General features: G+C 41.1%; 1 protein-coding gene across 1 annotated transcript in view; it reads right to left on the bottom strand.

Moving 5' to 3' along the window:
• The window catches only part of ARMC2 (armadillo repeat containing 2), a 119,758-nt gene that overhangs the window by 35,747 nt on the left and 68,492 nt on the right, over positions 1-15,519 (bottom strand). The window contains exons 11-12 of the mRNA XM_074948204.1: positions 7,679-7,824; positions 3,432-3,531 (exon numbers count right to left, since the gene is read on the bottom strand). Coding sequence (XP_074804305.1) covers positions 3,432-3,531; positions 7,679-7,824 — 246 coding nt within the window. The remainder of the gene's footprint in view (positions 1-3,431; positions 3,532-7,678; positions 7,825-15,519) is intronic.

Below are 15,519 nucleotides of genomic sequence, written 5' to 3'. Positions count from 1 at the left end.
ATGTTGGTGGCCTGTGATATCCAGGACTGTGATATCAGACTAGATGATCTGGCGGTCCCTTCTGTCCTTAAACTCTGATGCTATGACAGAGTATTTAACTGTAAAGATCCCACTTAGAGGCTCCAGCTAAGAGTTCCACAGTTGTCCTACCAAGGCTGGAACATAAAATCAAAAGGACACTAAACAGTTAAAAAGTGATTCTAGAGATCTGGGGTGAGGTAGTTGTCAGGGGTTGCTCAAGCAGAGCAGAGCAGAGGGAAACAAGACAGACCCTACAGGAGGGTCTGACTAAGTTGGGCTACTTGGTTACCATTCAGGGGGTAGTAAGTGAAACAGGCCTATAACCAGCTTTGAGTGTTCAAACCCTCTCTCTGTTGCAGGGAGCTATGTTCCTACTGCTAAAATTAAGCAACACCTTGATTTGGAGAAGGCTGTCTGGTCACTTTGCATTAACCACTGGTCACATCCCCAAAGGAGAGACCTGTAGGGTCTGATCACAGTCAGCCCTGCTAAGTACTCACAGGACACTGTAGCCCAGGGATCTGGTCTAAGAGTGGGAGAATTGAGAGATTCTACTCCGAGAAAGGTGAAAGGAGGAGGCCTGGCATCTGGAGGGGTACACTCAGAGAGAGCAGTCAGGGGTCCAGGGACAGATAGTCGGGTAACCGTGACAGTGCCTCTCTAGACCTGTGCAAATTTTTCTGGACGTATAGTTTGTTTACTAATAAATGCTGTTTTGGCCAACCTGAAACTATTCGTAAAGACGATCCAATAATTTCAACTGGGGGGAAAAAAAGGGTGGGGTGGAGAATATGCAAGATCAAGATTAGTCTCTAATTATATTTACACACACACGTCATTGTATGGAAATCGTCACCCCATTTATATGCTTTCTTCCTGTTTTAAAAGAGGGCCTCCCTGCGGCTAATGACATCACCATCAGCAGCAAGCTCAGCTGGAGGAGAAAGCTATGCTTCACATAGCTGCAGCTCAAGAAGTACATGTGAGAGGTAGGGGAGCTTGAACGGAGGAACTGTGCTCAGCTGCCTTTCCAAATAGCTCTGAAGAAAAGGTGAGAAACAGCCTCGAACACTATTCCAATGACAGCTGGGAGCTTGGGGAAAGTACATGTGGCACAACATTACGGGATATTGGGTCCCAAGATAAGCATCCGTGGCAGCCCATTGTGCATGACATTTGAGAGGTACAGAGCCAACAAAGGCTCTCCAACAAACTCCAAAAACAGCTGTGGAGAAGGCACCAAGGAGAACCAGGTCAGTTACGTCTCTAAAAATGGGACTGCTGAGCTCCCCTGCCCACGCCTGAAGATCCATCTTGCCAACTCACACATATTTCCCTTCTTATGTGAGATGACAACACATGCAGTTATGTGAATCTTGGCAATTTAACTCTCCTAACAAACCCTCCCTATCTTCTCAGAGCAGTCAAGTGATAAGGACAAGCTGCTCAGCAGGCTCAATAACTGCGGTGTTTCCAGCTCTCACATTTTTAATCCCAAGTCATCATGACATTTGGTGTTTTTCTGAAAGTCACAGCTCCTTGAAAGTATTTGATTACTTGTTTGAGAATGACTCTCACCATTCTTTTTTATTTTTTAAAGTAAGTTTCTAGCTCTCATGGTTGCAGAGAAAAGCTTGACACCCCAACCCAGGTGTATACTAAAGCCCCAGAAACCAAGAGACAAAAAAACCCCAAAGAATATGTTTTTTTTTTAAAAATCTCACACATTTAAGCCAATCTTTATGATTTTTTTGAGACCTGCCTCATTATTTTGAATGCTTGGGACTGGCAATACTGTGATTGATCCATTGGTACTCTCATTGTTCATCCTTCCAGACAGTTTTTGCTAGGTTGTGAGGTTTGTTTGTTTTTTAAACAGATAAAAGCTGATCTATAAATTCACTAACTCTCAGTATTATACATTGTAGTGATGCCAACTGCACTTCAAAAACTTGCATGCACGCTCACAGCTCTAATGTTTAAAATACTATAAATATTAGAGAGGAAAGTGATCTGTTAGATCATTCAGGCCCCCTCTCTGCCAGTGTCGGCCTTCAGTAACTTACTGTAACCCACACACCCTCTGGGTGTGGTGCTCTGTCCCCTCTAGTGGCATCAAGACCACTTACAGAGATTAATGAGTCTGTTACAGCCTTAGCTAAGGGCCATATGACTTTTAGCTCATGCAGTAGAGGATCATGTTTTTAACTCCAGAGTTCCCAGGTTCGATCCCAATGACCGGGGTCTGTCGGCAGTACACTAGTACAAATAGCTCTGGGTGTGTGCATAAGAATCACTGTAAGGAGAAATCATTCTGAATATACACACAAAATCATCACAACACAGTAATAAACGTGTTTTAATAAACAGTTAATTTGCTTACTAAGTGATATTTTGATAAAGAAGAGATGGTGCTTAACATGCAAAAACAAAGCTGATGTATGGGATGAGAACCATTTATTAAAAGTAGAACTATGACAGGTTAAAAATCTCAGCATTCTCAGGCAACAAACATTTTGTGCTTACTTAAGAACCAGTTATTTATTATAACATATAAAAAAGGATACTCTCATAATTCTAGCCAATCTTTCGGATATGAAAATTACGAAATACTTTTATTTCTAGCTATCTGTTACAAATAATCTTGTGTTGCTTTGGTAGAAGGCACTATATATTTTTCAGGCATAATAAGAATCCATACTTGGGGGTAGGTTAAATTGTAATAAAAGACCCCTGGTATGGGTGCAGCTGGCTCCAGTCAGTTGATTCAGGCTTGCGGGGCTCTGACTGTGGTGCTAAAAATGTCAGTGTAGATGTTCAGGCTTGGGCTGAGGCCTGGTTCTGAAACCCTGGAAGGCAGGAGGGTCCCAGAGCCCAGGCTCCATCCCAAGCCAAAACATCTATGCTGCAATTTTTAGCTCCTCAAACCAATCGATGTGAGCCTAAGGTCTGAGACTCAGTGCCTCAAGGTTTTTTATTGCAGTGTACATGTACCCTTTGATAGCTTGTTTGGATATTTGATAAAAAGAAGTTGTAGCTTTTTCCACAATTGAAATGTGGGGTTTCTTAAAGTTAACCAATTTTAAATATGGAAAAAATTTTGCTATTCAATAAACCACTTGCTTTTTAAAAAACATTATTACTACTTAAAACCTTGGAAAAAATATAAGTATTCAGAGGATAGCTTACATGTGTGCTAAGGATAGACAAATTAATCAACTGTCTGTCCTCTGTGCTGCCCTCTTAATCTAAATGATTCCATTTCCTTAATATAGAAATGCTGTCAACTGTTTTAAATTATCATCTTGTAAATGTGCATGAAAGTAGGTCACTGAAAATGGGCTTACACACATACAATAACAGAGACACACAGGATTAAAATATAAAAAGCAGGAGATGAAAATACTGACCTGCTTCTTTTGGTGTTTGTTTAGAAGGGCTAAAAATAAAACATAACACCTGGAGCAGTCTGCCAGAGCTGCACAGCAGTCATTGTAGGATGAAAGTTTGCTATAAAGGTACAAAAATAAAATATATATAAATGACAGCATTTTATTTCTTCTGCAAAATAAAAAATATTAATTCTACTTTCAAGTCTCAAAGTAACCTTTTCCAACATACAGAATGAAATACTAGTACTTCTACTACAGGTACAGGCAGCCAGTCACATAAGAGAATGACACTGAACTTCGATGAATATATAGTAACAACTATTGTGTATGTGTGACACAAACAATGAACAAAATTCTAGCTATTCCTGTGCCAGTACAATGAGGGACAGGAGAGGGCGTGAGGAGCCTTCCTCAACACATGTGCCTAGCCCAGGCACGAATGCCGATACTAATAGTATTCCTTAAGCACTAAGCAGAGGCCTTTAGCCTCAAGACAGCATGGGATGCCAGGTGGAGACAAGAACAGGACCTCATTTCTTCTGCATGCGTGCTTGTGCCCAATATAATTCCATCGGTGCTATTCTTTAACCAGCAGGGATGAGGCGTACCCTCCCAACACTCTTCAAGGTATTCTCTTCCTGCATCTGACCCAATGTTATAGCTCCTCAGGCTGCTCTCTCTCTGTACCCATCACCTTAACGATTCAAAGAGGAGCGAGGGCATACTTTGGCCTACAGTTATCACTGCTATATGGTTAACTGGCTAAGCCTTTACTTCCAGTTAATATTCTACCTGAAAATGTCTGCAGAATCAAGTAGGATTACAAGAGGTTATAATATTTATGGGCCCAGACAAGTGAATAATCAAAACAGATTTGAAAACATGAATTCTATACAAAGAACCTAGCTAAATTTTATGTTACAGATTGGGAAAAGATAAACTGTAAGACTAATAATGTTAGAGGAAACAAAGAACAGCATTTAGTTCCATATTCTACGCTACTTATGCAATTTCCAGGTAGCTGGTTAATTTGGTTTTATAGCGGTTTAGTACCATCAGAGCATCCAGATAATAGGAGAGGAATCAGGGTGTGTAATTACCAAATTAAAGAAAATATCTGAAGAATTAAGATACTCTAAACAAGACAAATCTATTTCTGCATCTATACCAGGGATGGGCAAACTATGGCCCGCGGGCCGCATCTGGCCCGCCAGCCGTTTTAATCCAGCCCTCGAGCTCATGCTGGGGAGCGAGGTCTGGGGCTTGCCCCACTCCGACGCTTGGGTCGGGGGCTGCTCTGCGTGGCTCCTGGAAGCAGCGGCATGTCCCCCCACCGGCTCCTATGCTTAGGGGCAGCCAGGGGGCTCCGCTCCCCACACTGCCCCCACCCCAAGCACTGTCCCTGCAGCTCCCATTGGCCAGGAATTGAGGCCAATAGGAGCTGCAGGGGTGGTGCCTGCGGATGGGGCAGCATGCAGCAGAGCCGCCTGGCAGTGCGTTCGTGTAGGAGCTGGAGGGGGGACATGCCGCTGCTTCTGGGAGCCACTTCAGGTAAGCACTGCCTGAAGCCTGCACCCCTTAGCCGCCACCCCCCTGCCCCAGTCCTGATCCCCCTCACCCTCCGAACCCCTCGATCCCAGCCCGGAGAACCCTCCTGCACCCCAAACCCCTCATCCCCAGCCCCACCCCAGAGCGTGCACTCCCAGCCGGAGCCCTCATCCCCCCACACACCTACTCCACTCCCCCTGCCCCAGCCCGGAGCCCCCTCTCGCACCATGAACTCCTCTTTTCTGGCCCCACTCCGGAGCCCACAACCCCAGCCAGAGCCCTCTCCCCCTCCCACACCCCAACACCAATTTCGTGAACATTCATTGCCCGCCATACAATTTCTATAGCCAGATGTGGCCCTCGGGCCAAAAAGTTTGCCCACCCCTGATCTATACTGAATCACAGATGTAATCTAGGAAATGCTCCTGTCTTCTCAGCCTTAGCAACTTGCCAGGCTACAAAGAAAACAACCTCTCCCTGGAAGAAGTAAATCTACAGAAAACATACCAAAACCCCAGAACTGACTCATCTTTGGAAACCAGATTACACAGACAGAGAAGAGCAAACTGATACAGAACTAGGGCTGAGAAGTGTTTTGTGGTTTCCCTGCCCAGGAAGCCTATGGAAACCATCCTGCACAAACCATAAAGAACCACGCTCTGCCTGTTTTAAAGGCTGAAAAGGAAACCAGGGCAGAACTTAGAAGCAGCTGCTCTCTGTGGCATGCTCCCTTTAGGACTTGGTGCCTTTGCCAGCTAGAAAGCAGAGGCTGGATAGTTGTTGGGGATAGGAGTGAGCAATTAAGCCAATGGAAACATTGCTTTTCAGTAAATCTTGCAGCCAACAGCAGCACAGAGGCAAAGGCAAACTTTTAATTCAAAACTAAACCCAGAATTACTCGTACCTACATCCTTTCCACTCCCTGAAAATTCCTCAACACCTTATTATCCAGCTCCTGCAAAATTCTCAAATTACTTACCCACCCCATTCAGCATTTGCAGTATTGCAATCAACCCTGCCCAGATTTATGCTGGGACACAGAGAACTCTTCAATGCCTTGTCTTCACGGGGGGGTGGGAGGAGCAGGTTTGACCTAAGATACGCAACTTCAGCTATGCGAATGGCACAGCTGAAGTCGGCGTATCTTAGGTCGACTTACTTGCCTGTGAGGACGGTGGCGAGTCGACCGCTGCCGCTCCCCCGTTGACTCCGCTTCCACCTCTCATGAGCTGGAGTTCCGGAGTCGACGGGGAGCGCGCTCGGAGATTGATTTATTGCGTCTAGATGAGATGCGATAGATTGATCACTACCTGTTGATCTGGCGGGTAGTGAAGACCCACCCTGAAGGGTTCTCAATTTGAGGTAAAATCCTACTAAAGACAAGGCATTGGCTTGTGTGAAAACTATACTCTACCTGCTAACTTGTGTCAAAAATACAAACTACACTGACTTCACTAGAATTTTACCTAGAGTTACCTAACTTGAGTTAAGAGAACATCTTCATTTCCTCATGAAGATGAGGCCCAAAGGGCTATTCATACATACAACAAGGTACTTTCTAGGGATATGTCTACGCTGCAATGTAAGCCCAGAATTAGTGGAACTTGAGTTTGGTCCCTTGGTTTGTTGACCTACGGCTAGAGTGTCTACACTCATTTGTAACCCTAGGTTAGGCATTGTTGAACCCTGGAGCCCAGCATCTACACTGCATTATGCGAGCCCAATTCCAAAGACCCATATTCCACACTTTCTAGTGCCCTCCCAAAATGTGACTGCTCTAGGCCTTTGTTCATGGTGCAATGTGGGAAAACTTGAGCGTGCAACAAACTTGTCTGTCTAAAGGACAAAGAAAGTTGGCCGCGGGACTGTGGGAAGCTTTTGGCAGACTCCCAGAACACAAGTTCAGTGTGGCTGTGTCTACATTGCAAAGCAACAGTACTTGAGTCCCTGGTCCCAGCTTGACTCAAATTTGGAACCTTCACCACCATGGGGTCCTGGGGCCCTATGTCCAAGTCCTGGGTTAGCATGATTTGTGCGAAGACGGAAGGGGAGTTAGGCTTGAACCTGAGTTCAAACCCTGGACTTATTCTGCAGTGGAGACATACCCTAGAGGTGACCCACTCTGGCAGATTTCCCTAGCAAGTACCACATCTTCTTGGGGAATGGCCATTGAACTCCCTGGGCAACAATGAGATTCTTCTGGGGAAACTAACCAGAAGTCCTTCACCTGCACAAGGAGGGCCCCATCTCCGACACCTAATCTCCTAGAGTGTTCTGTGATGACTGAAGTAATAATGTCCCTGCGTCTCACATATTTTTGTGCATATGCAAATCCAATCCCTGCTGTAAGGTTTGAGCTGTAAACACCAGAAGATAACTTTTGTCCATTTTAAAAACAAATATTAAAATAAATTACTAACAATAAAAACAATTTCTTTCTCTTTAAAGGACAGGAAATGGCATCTTAAACAATAAAATCTAAATTTGGCCCACAGAGATTAACATGACAGTGGTACAAAATATTTTTTTTAAAAGGGAAAATAAATTCATGTTTGTAAGGCCATGGGCTAAGGCTACGTTTATGTCACGAAGATCATGGAAGTCATGGAATCCGTAACTTCCAGAGACCTCCATGATACTATTGACTTCAGTGGGTGCAGGACCAGACCTCAAGAGATTGGGGGGGTTTGATGATCGAAACAGTGTTGCATACATACCTGAATATCCTGATAATATTGGTACATATATCCTTATCATTCATACACTGCTCCAGCACCACCCAGAGCTCTGAAACTGCACCGCTATATAGGAGCTGGCATCTTGAAAGAGGTAAGTCAACCAAGTTTCGCAAAGTAGCTGTCACCTGTAGAAAGAATATGTAATTGTCTATTATGAATTCCATGTGCTTTTGAAAATTTAATAAGTTCAGATGTCACCGAAACCATCTTGGGAACTGGTAACAATAAAGCAGTTAGGACTTCTAGAAGCATGTATGGAGTAAGCATCTCTAGTTTGGGATGTGTATGACATGTATTTAAATTATATAGATTAAAATAAATGTTTAAAAAAAGAAGATCAATATTTGTCTTGTGCCGCTCATGCAACTTTCTTCTTTTAAAGGCCAGATTATCCTTCATTGTAGGTGCAAGGGGAGCCGGGGGGAGACATGCCACTAACCCCTCCTGCATAATTTAGTAGTGCTGGTTAGTCTCAGAAGGGAGTGCATGCCACACAGTGCTGTACAGCAGTGGTCATTTATTTTTCACACTGGAGGGTTCTCAGGGGCTTTGTACAATGCTTCTCAGAGCTCCTAGCGGAGTGATGAGGCTCAGCACTCCCCCACACTTGAGTTTGTGCCCCACACAAGCGTGTTCATATAAAGAACAACAGACCCCTTAATGTTTAACCCCATTTTAAGTCAGGTACTTAGCATTATTAGTTTGTGGTATTTTCTGCATTATTTAATAATCAACATTCTTAATGCCATTTTATCATGATTTTTACAATCTCTTGGCCAAATCTTGCTTGCCTCACTCACTGTACATACCAGAATAATTTCATACTCCAATAAAATGCAGTCAATTTGCATGAAATGCAGCAATCACTTAAGGAATACACACATATATGACAGGTTACGACAGGAAGTGGGATTTTAGATAGGCAACACACAATTACTCAGACTGTAATTTAGCCTTATTGTATACGTTTTCCTTGGAAGTCCCCCTTATAAAGTACTGAACTTATCTACTCTGGCTTAAAAATGAGATAAGTGAAGGTATGTCTTCACTACCCGCTGGATCGGCGGGCAGCGATCGATCCCCGAGTGTGCTCTCGTCGACTCCTGTAATCCAGCGCCGCAAGAGGCGCAGGCAGAGTTGACGGGGGAGCGGCAGCAGTCGACTCACTGCAGTGAAGACACCACGGTAAGTCGATCCAAGTATGTCAACTTCAGCTACGTTATTCACGTAGCTGAAGTTGAGTAACTTAGCTCGATCCCTCCCCCGCCCCCAGTGGAGACCAGGGCTGAGAAAAAAACAGTCCAAGGAGGTACTGCAACAAATAACATTCCCACTAAAAAAAGGTTTTAAAAATTTGCATGCACACACACTGATACAAATGATTTTAAGCTTGAGCCAAAGATGCCTATTTAATACATATGTAAAATACTTATGTATACTTAACATATTTATTAGACACAGAATTTATGATGTTTTGTGGAAATCGACATCTGGATCTTCTGAAGACGTCCTATTTGATCAAGAGCAAATTAATATAGCCCCCCACTCAATACATAATTATATTTTGGTAGCAACTGCATGTAACAGTTTTAGCAGCAAATTAAAATGGTGACCAGTAAATTAAAAAAAACCAATCTCTTTGATGTAAAGATTAAAGAGTTAACATGTAACAGGCAGGACACAATCTGCATCCAAAAGCACAAAAGCCAAACACAAAAGCCAAACACGGGTCTTCAGTTTATGGAGAAGCCAAAATATTTTCAGGTGATCCAAATCTATTTTGAAGAGCTTACATCATAAAATACTACACACAGTTTCTAGCAATGAAAATGGAGTGAACTGGTTATTGCATATTTTAAGGATCTTTGTCAGATTCTCCTCTGAGATAAGAGTATTAAAATACTAGAGTCATATAGGCGACTATGCATAATTGTTACTTTGAATAGAGATGTCTTGAAAATTTCAAATTCAGGTCATTAATACTAAAGCAAATACAGGAAGAAATCCTCAGATTTTCCTAATTCTAAAATGAGTTTTTAAAGTTGCATATAGGCTAAAAAGACATAAAGACTATCTATTTAACATGGTTTCAGTCAGCAAATCTCTAGACATATAATACCTTCTCATTAAACGGAACTGTCTGGTCAGCAATATGAACTATACACTTTATTTTTCCATAAAGATCAACAGAAAACAGGATAAGCAGTTGTCTGAGCAGCTTCTACCTACTGTATTGTTTTAAACAAACATTTTATTGTCACATCAAACCAAATGGGATTTTATGGTGCTACAAAAGAGAAAATAAAAGCTATAAACCTTCATAAAACACACAACTGTTGCACTCCACAGTGTGTACTCTTCAGTGAATCTTATTGTTTAAAGAAAAAAGAAAAGGAAAAACTTTTAATGTACACATGCTTATGCCATGTATAGAGTCAGTTTTAGAAAAGAACTAACCTCTGGGAAAACACATTTATACAGAATTTAAAAATTCTTAATAAAGCACTACATATATAGTGGTAGTACATAGCAGTATTGGTGAACACTAATGTAATTGTGTAGAAAAGGTTTCAACTTCAACCTTGTCACAGATTTACTAGTTGAATGTGAGCTTGGGCCAGTCACTTAATGTCTCTATGTCTCAATTTCCTTATCTGTAAAATTAAGTTTAATAATACTTCCCTGCCTCCTTGGGGGACTTATGAATATAATTTATTATTCATTTTATTATTATTATTATAACACCTAATAGATCAAATTTGGATCGAACTTACTATTTGCATACTACCGTAAAGCCAAAATCTGCTCTCATTTACAGTGGGGTATAACAGTTATGTCTCTAAGAGAGTTGCCCTGGATTTACCCCAGTAACATAACAGAGTTTGGCACGGTCTACATATACTCGTAGCAGCCAATTCAAATGGAAAAAAATTATAAAAAAATGTTATTCCTCTAAAGTTATTATAGTCTTAACATTTATCTTAGATTTTGGAACAATTCTTCCACATTTCTAATGCTATTTTCCCCTCAGTGTTACTAATTCCTGGTTTTAGTTATGACCATAGAAACAATAAGATCATTGCTTTTGTTGCCGCTACTGAGTGTGTGAAATTTATTCAAATAGTAGCAAGTTCAATACAAAGAACTGTATTCAGATTTTACACTGTGCTCTGGACATTTTAAGAAATACAAAAGTGCTTATCACATCTCTTGATTTGCTCCTTACAAAGGTTTGGAAGTTCATCACTGTTCTTTGCTTTTATTATTCCTGTTCTTTCTCCAGATTGTGAGCAGAGATCGCTAAACATCTTATACAAATTATACATCTTATACAAGTTTCTTGGCCGAATCATCTGCCATTCTGTGGCCTCAGGTAGAGTAAGAATAGATTAGCTGGGTCAGAAGTGTGTCTTAAGTCACAGACCTCTGCTATAACCACTACATAAAGTTCCTGAAGCACAAGTAAATATTATGGTTACAGGCATTTTTAAAATTATATTTTGAGCTTCTGTCAAAGGACCATTGCATAACAAAGCTAATTTCTTCAAAGACTAAAAACTTGTTTGCATGCTAAAAAGAAAAAAAAAATCCTGTAGCCTATGAAGACTATTTATATAACAACATCATTTGGTCACATACTATAACACAGTCAATGCAAGAGAATCTGGCTTCATAAATTCACATATTTAAGTTACCAGCTAACAAAGTGCAGTCTCGAACCACACTGATCATTGTGGGTAATTTGATGCATCTCCCTTCTATTGCCTCTAGTTCACTGTGGACTTCACCAGATTCTGTACTTCTGAAAGGATTTCTCACTGTATCTACAACTTCTGTATCTATCATTGAATACTTGGTTTTTCACTATATCCATTGGTGCAAACACTTAATGTCATTTATTATACTCTGGGTGTGCATCATAGGAAAACGCTTCTGTATTGCCTATGCCTGAAAACATGGAAATATTACGGACAATATTTCTCTATGATGACTCAGTAATTCATTCTAACTCAGAATCAGAAATCACATATTTTAATGCATCAAGAACAGTGATGTAAGCAAATCATGTAGGGAATGCTAATAGCAGAAAAAATTACATTTCTAAAGGTAAAAAAAAATAAAGTAGCTTTACCATTCCAAAATATTCAGAGGCTTGCTCTACCTCCCGCCTCCCAAAAAAAAAAAAAAAAAAACGAACAAAAAATGCCAGTTGAAGTCACTGGATGGTTCTGGGAACTGGTACATCATTCTTTACGTCCTCACCTTTTGCAATTTCTCTCCGAATCTAGGCCCTCCTTTCATACCCAAAAATGGTTATCCAAGATCACACATTCTGACTCCCAGCCTCCTACCAAACTGCCTCTTAGGACGGTATAGGAATTAGGGGGAGATGGTTGGGAGATGTCCAGGTAATCTCCACGCCAGAATTTAGCATTGAGAGGAAAGAAAATGAAGTAAGAGTGGATACAGCCATGGGTAGGAGGAAGGGCAATGTAGATACAAGTCTAATAGGTTATACTGGTAGTAAAATGACCGTGCCTAACAGGGTTCAGAACGTGAGTGAAGCCAAACAGCAAAAATTAAGATGTTTGTACACTAATGCGAGGAGCCTAGGTAACAAAATGGAGGAACTAGAGCTACTGATGCAGGAAGTGAAACCAGATATTATAGGGATAACAGAAACATGGTGGAATAGTAGTCCTGACTAGGCTACAGGTATTGAAGGGTATGTGCTGTTTAGGAAAGACCGAAATAAAGGTAAAGGTGGTGGAGTAGCACTGTATATCAATGATGAGATAGAATGTAAAGAAATAAGAAGCAATGAAATGGATATGACTGAGTCCGTCTGGGCAAAAATTAAATTGGGGAAGAAAACTATTAGAGCCTCCCCTGGGATAGTGCTTAGGGTGTGCTATAGACCGCCGGGATCTAATTTGGATATGGGTAGAGCCCTTTTTAATGTTCTTAATAAAGTAAATACTAATGGAAACTGTGTGATCATGGGAGACTTTAACTTCCCAGATATAGACTGGAGGACGAGTGCTAGTAATAATAATAGGGCTCAGATTTTCCTAGATGCGATAGCTGATGGATTCCTTCAGCAAGTAGTTGCTGAACCAACTAGAGGGGATGCCATTTTAGATTTGGTTTTGGTGAGTAGTGAGGACCTCATAGAAGAAATGGTTGTAGGGGATAATCTTGGCTCAAGTGATAATGAGCTAATTCAGTTCAAACTGAAAGGAAGGATTAATAAAAATAAATCTGCAGCTAGGGTTTTTGATTTCAAAAGGGCTGACTTTCAAAAATTAAGGAAATTAGTTAGGGAAGTGGATTGGACTGAAGAATTTATGGATCTAAAGGTAGAGGCGGCCTGGGATTATTTTAAATCAAAGCTGCAGAAGCTATTGGAAGCCTGCATCCCAAGTAAGGAGAAAAAAATCATAGGCAGGAGTTGTAGACCAAGCTGGATGAGCAAGCATCTCAGAGAGGTGATTAAGAAAAAGCAGAAAGCATATAGGGAGTGGAAGAAGGGAGGGATCAGCAAGGAAAGCTACCTTATTGAGGTCAGAACATGTACGGATAAAGTGAGACAGGCTAAAAGTCAAGTAGAGTTGGACCTTGCAAAGGGAATTAAAACCAATAGTAAAAGGTTCTATAGTCATATAAATAAGAAGAAAACAAAGAAAGAAGAAGTGGGACTGCTAAACACTGAGGATGGAGTGGAGGTCAAGGATAATCTAGGCATGGCCCAATATCTAAACAAATACTTTGCCTCAGTCTTTAATAAGACTAAAGAGGATCTTAGGGATAATGGTAGCATGACAAATGGGAATGAGGATATGGAGGTAGACACCACCATATTTGAGGTAGAAGCGAAACTCAAACAGCTTAATGGGACTAAATCGGGGGGCCCAGATAATCTTCATCCAAGAATATTAAAGGAATTGGCACAAGAAATTGCAAGCCCATTAGCAAGAATTTTTAATGAATCTGTAAACTCAGGGGTTGTACCGTATGATTGGAGAATTGCTAACATAGTTCCTATTTTTAAGAAAGAGGAAAAAAGTGATCCGGGTAATTATAGACCTGTTAGTTTGACATCTGTAGTATGCGAGGTTTTGGAAAAAATTTTGAAGGAGAAGGTAGTTAAGGACATTGAACTCAATGGTAAATGGGACAAAATACAACATGGTTTTACAAAAGGTAGATCGTGCCAAACCAACCTGATCTCCTTCTTTGAGAAAGTAACAGATTTTTTAGACAAAGGAAACGCAGTGGATCTAATTTACCTAGATTTTAGTAAGGCATTTGATACCGTGCCACATGGGGAATTATTAGTTAAATTGGATAAGATGGGGATCAATAGGAAAATTGAAAGGTGGATAAGGAATTGGTTAAAGGGGAGACTACAACGGATCCTACTGAAAGGTGAACTGTCAGGCTGGAGGGAGGTTACCAGTGGAGTTCCTCAAGGATCGGTTTTGGGACCAATCTTTTTATTACTGACCTTGGCACAAAAAGTGGGAGTGTGCTAATAAAGTTTGCGGATGATACAAAGCTGGGAGGTATTATTGCCAATTTAGAGAAGGACAGGGATACCCTACAGGAGGATCTGGATGACCTTGTAAACTGGAGTAATAGTAATAGGATGAAATTTAATAGTGAGAAGTGTAAGGTCATGCATTTAGGGATTAATAACAAGAATTTTAGTTATAAGCTAGGGACACATCAATTAGAAGTAACGGAGGAGGAAAAGGACCTTGGAGTATTGGTTGATCATAGGACGACTGTGAGCCGCCAATGTGATATGGCTCTGAAAAAAGCTAATGCGGTCTTGGGATGCATCAGGAGAGGTATTAGTACCGTTATACAAGGCACTGGTGAGACCTCACCTGGAATACTGTGTGCAGTTCTGGTCTCCCATGTTTAAGAAGGATGAATTCAAACTGGAACAGGTACAGAGAAGGGCTACTAGGATGATCCGAGGAATGGAAAACTTGTCTTATGAAAGGAGACTCAGGGAGCTTGGCTTGTTTAGCCTAACTAAAAGAAGGTTGAGGGGAGATATGATTGCTCTCTATAAATATATCAGAGGGATAAATACCAGAGAGGGAGAGGAATTATTTAAGCTCAGTACCAATGTGGACACAAGAACAAATGGATATAAACTGGCCACTAGGAAATTTAGACTAGAAATTAGACAAAGGCTTTTAACCATCAGAGGAGTGAAGTTTTGGAATAGCCTTCCAAGGGAAGCAGTGGGGGCAAAATATCTATCTGACTTTAAGATTAAACTCGATAAGTTTATGGAGGAGATGGTATGATGGGATAACATGGTTTGGTAATTAAATATTCATAAATAGGCCCAATGGCCTGTGATGGACTATTAGATGGGGCGAGATCCGAGTTACCCAGGAAAGAATTTTGTGTAGGATCTGGCTGATGAATCTTGCCCATATGCTCAGGGTTTAGCTGATCGCCATATTTGGGGTCAAGAAGGAATTTTCGCCTTCCTCTGTAGCATGGGGCACGGGTCACTTGCTGGAGGATTCTCTGCTCCTTGAAGTCTTTAAACTACGATTTGAGGACTTCAATAGCACAGATATAGGTGTGAGGTTTTTTTTGTAGGAGTGGTGGGTGAAATTCTGTGGCCTGCGTTGTGCAGGAGGTCAGACTAGATGATCATAACGGTCCCTTCTGACCTAAATATCTATGAATCTAATTTACAAATAAATTAAAAAATATTATGTAAAAAGTTAAAACTAAAGCCTACTTTTTGTTTACACATAAGACTGGCTGTTTCTGTTGTTAATAAAGGC

The sequence above is a fragment of the Natator depressus genome, chromosome 3, assembly GCF_965152275.1.
Source record: "Natator depressus isolate rNatDep1 chromosome 3, rNatDep2.hap1, whole genome shotgun sequence".
Taxonomy (NCBI): Eukaryota; Metazoa; Chordata; order Testudines; family Cheloniidae; genus Natator; species Natator depressus.
This window is presented reverse-complemented; position numbering and strand designations above follow the sequence as displayed.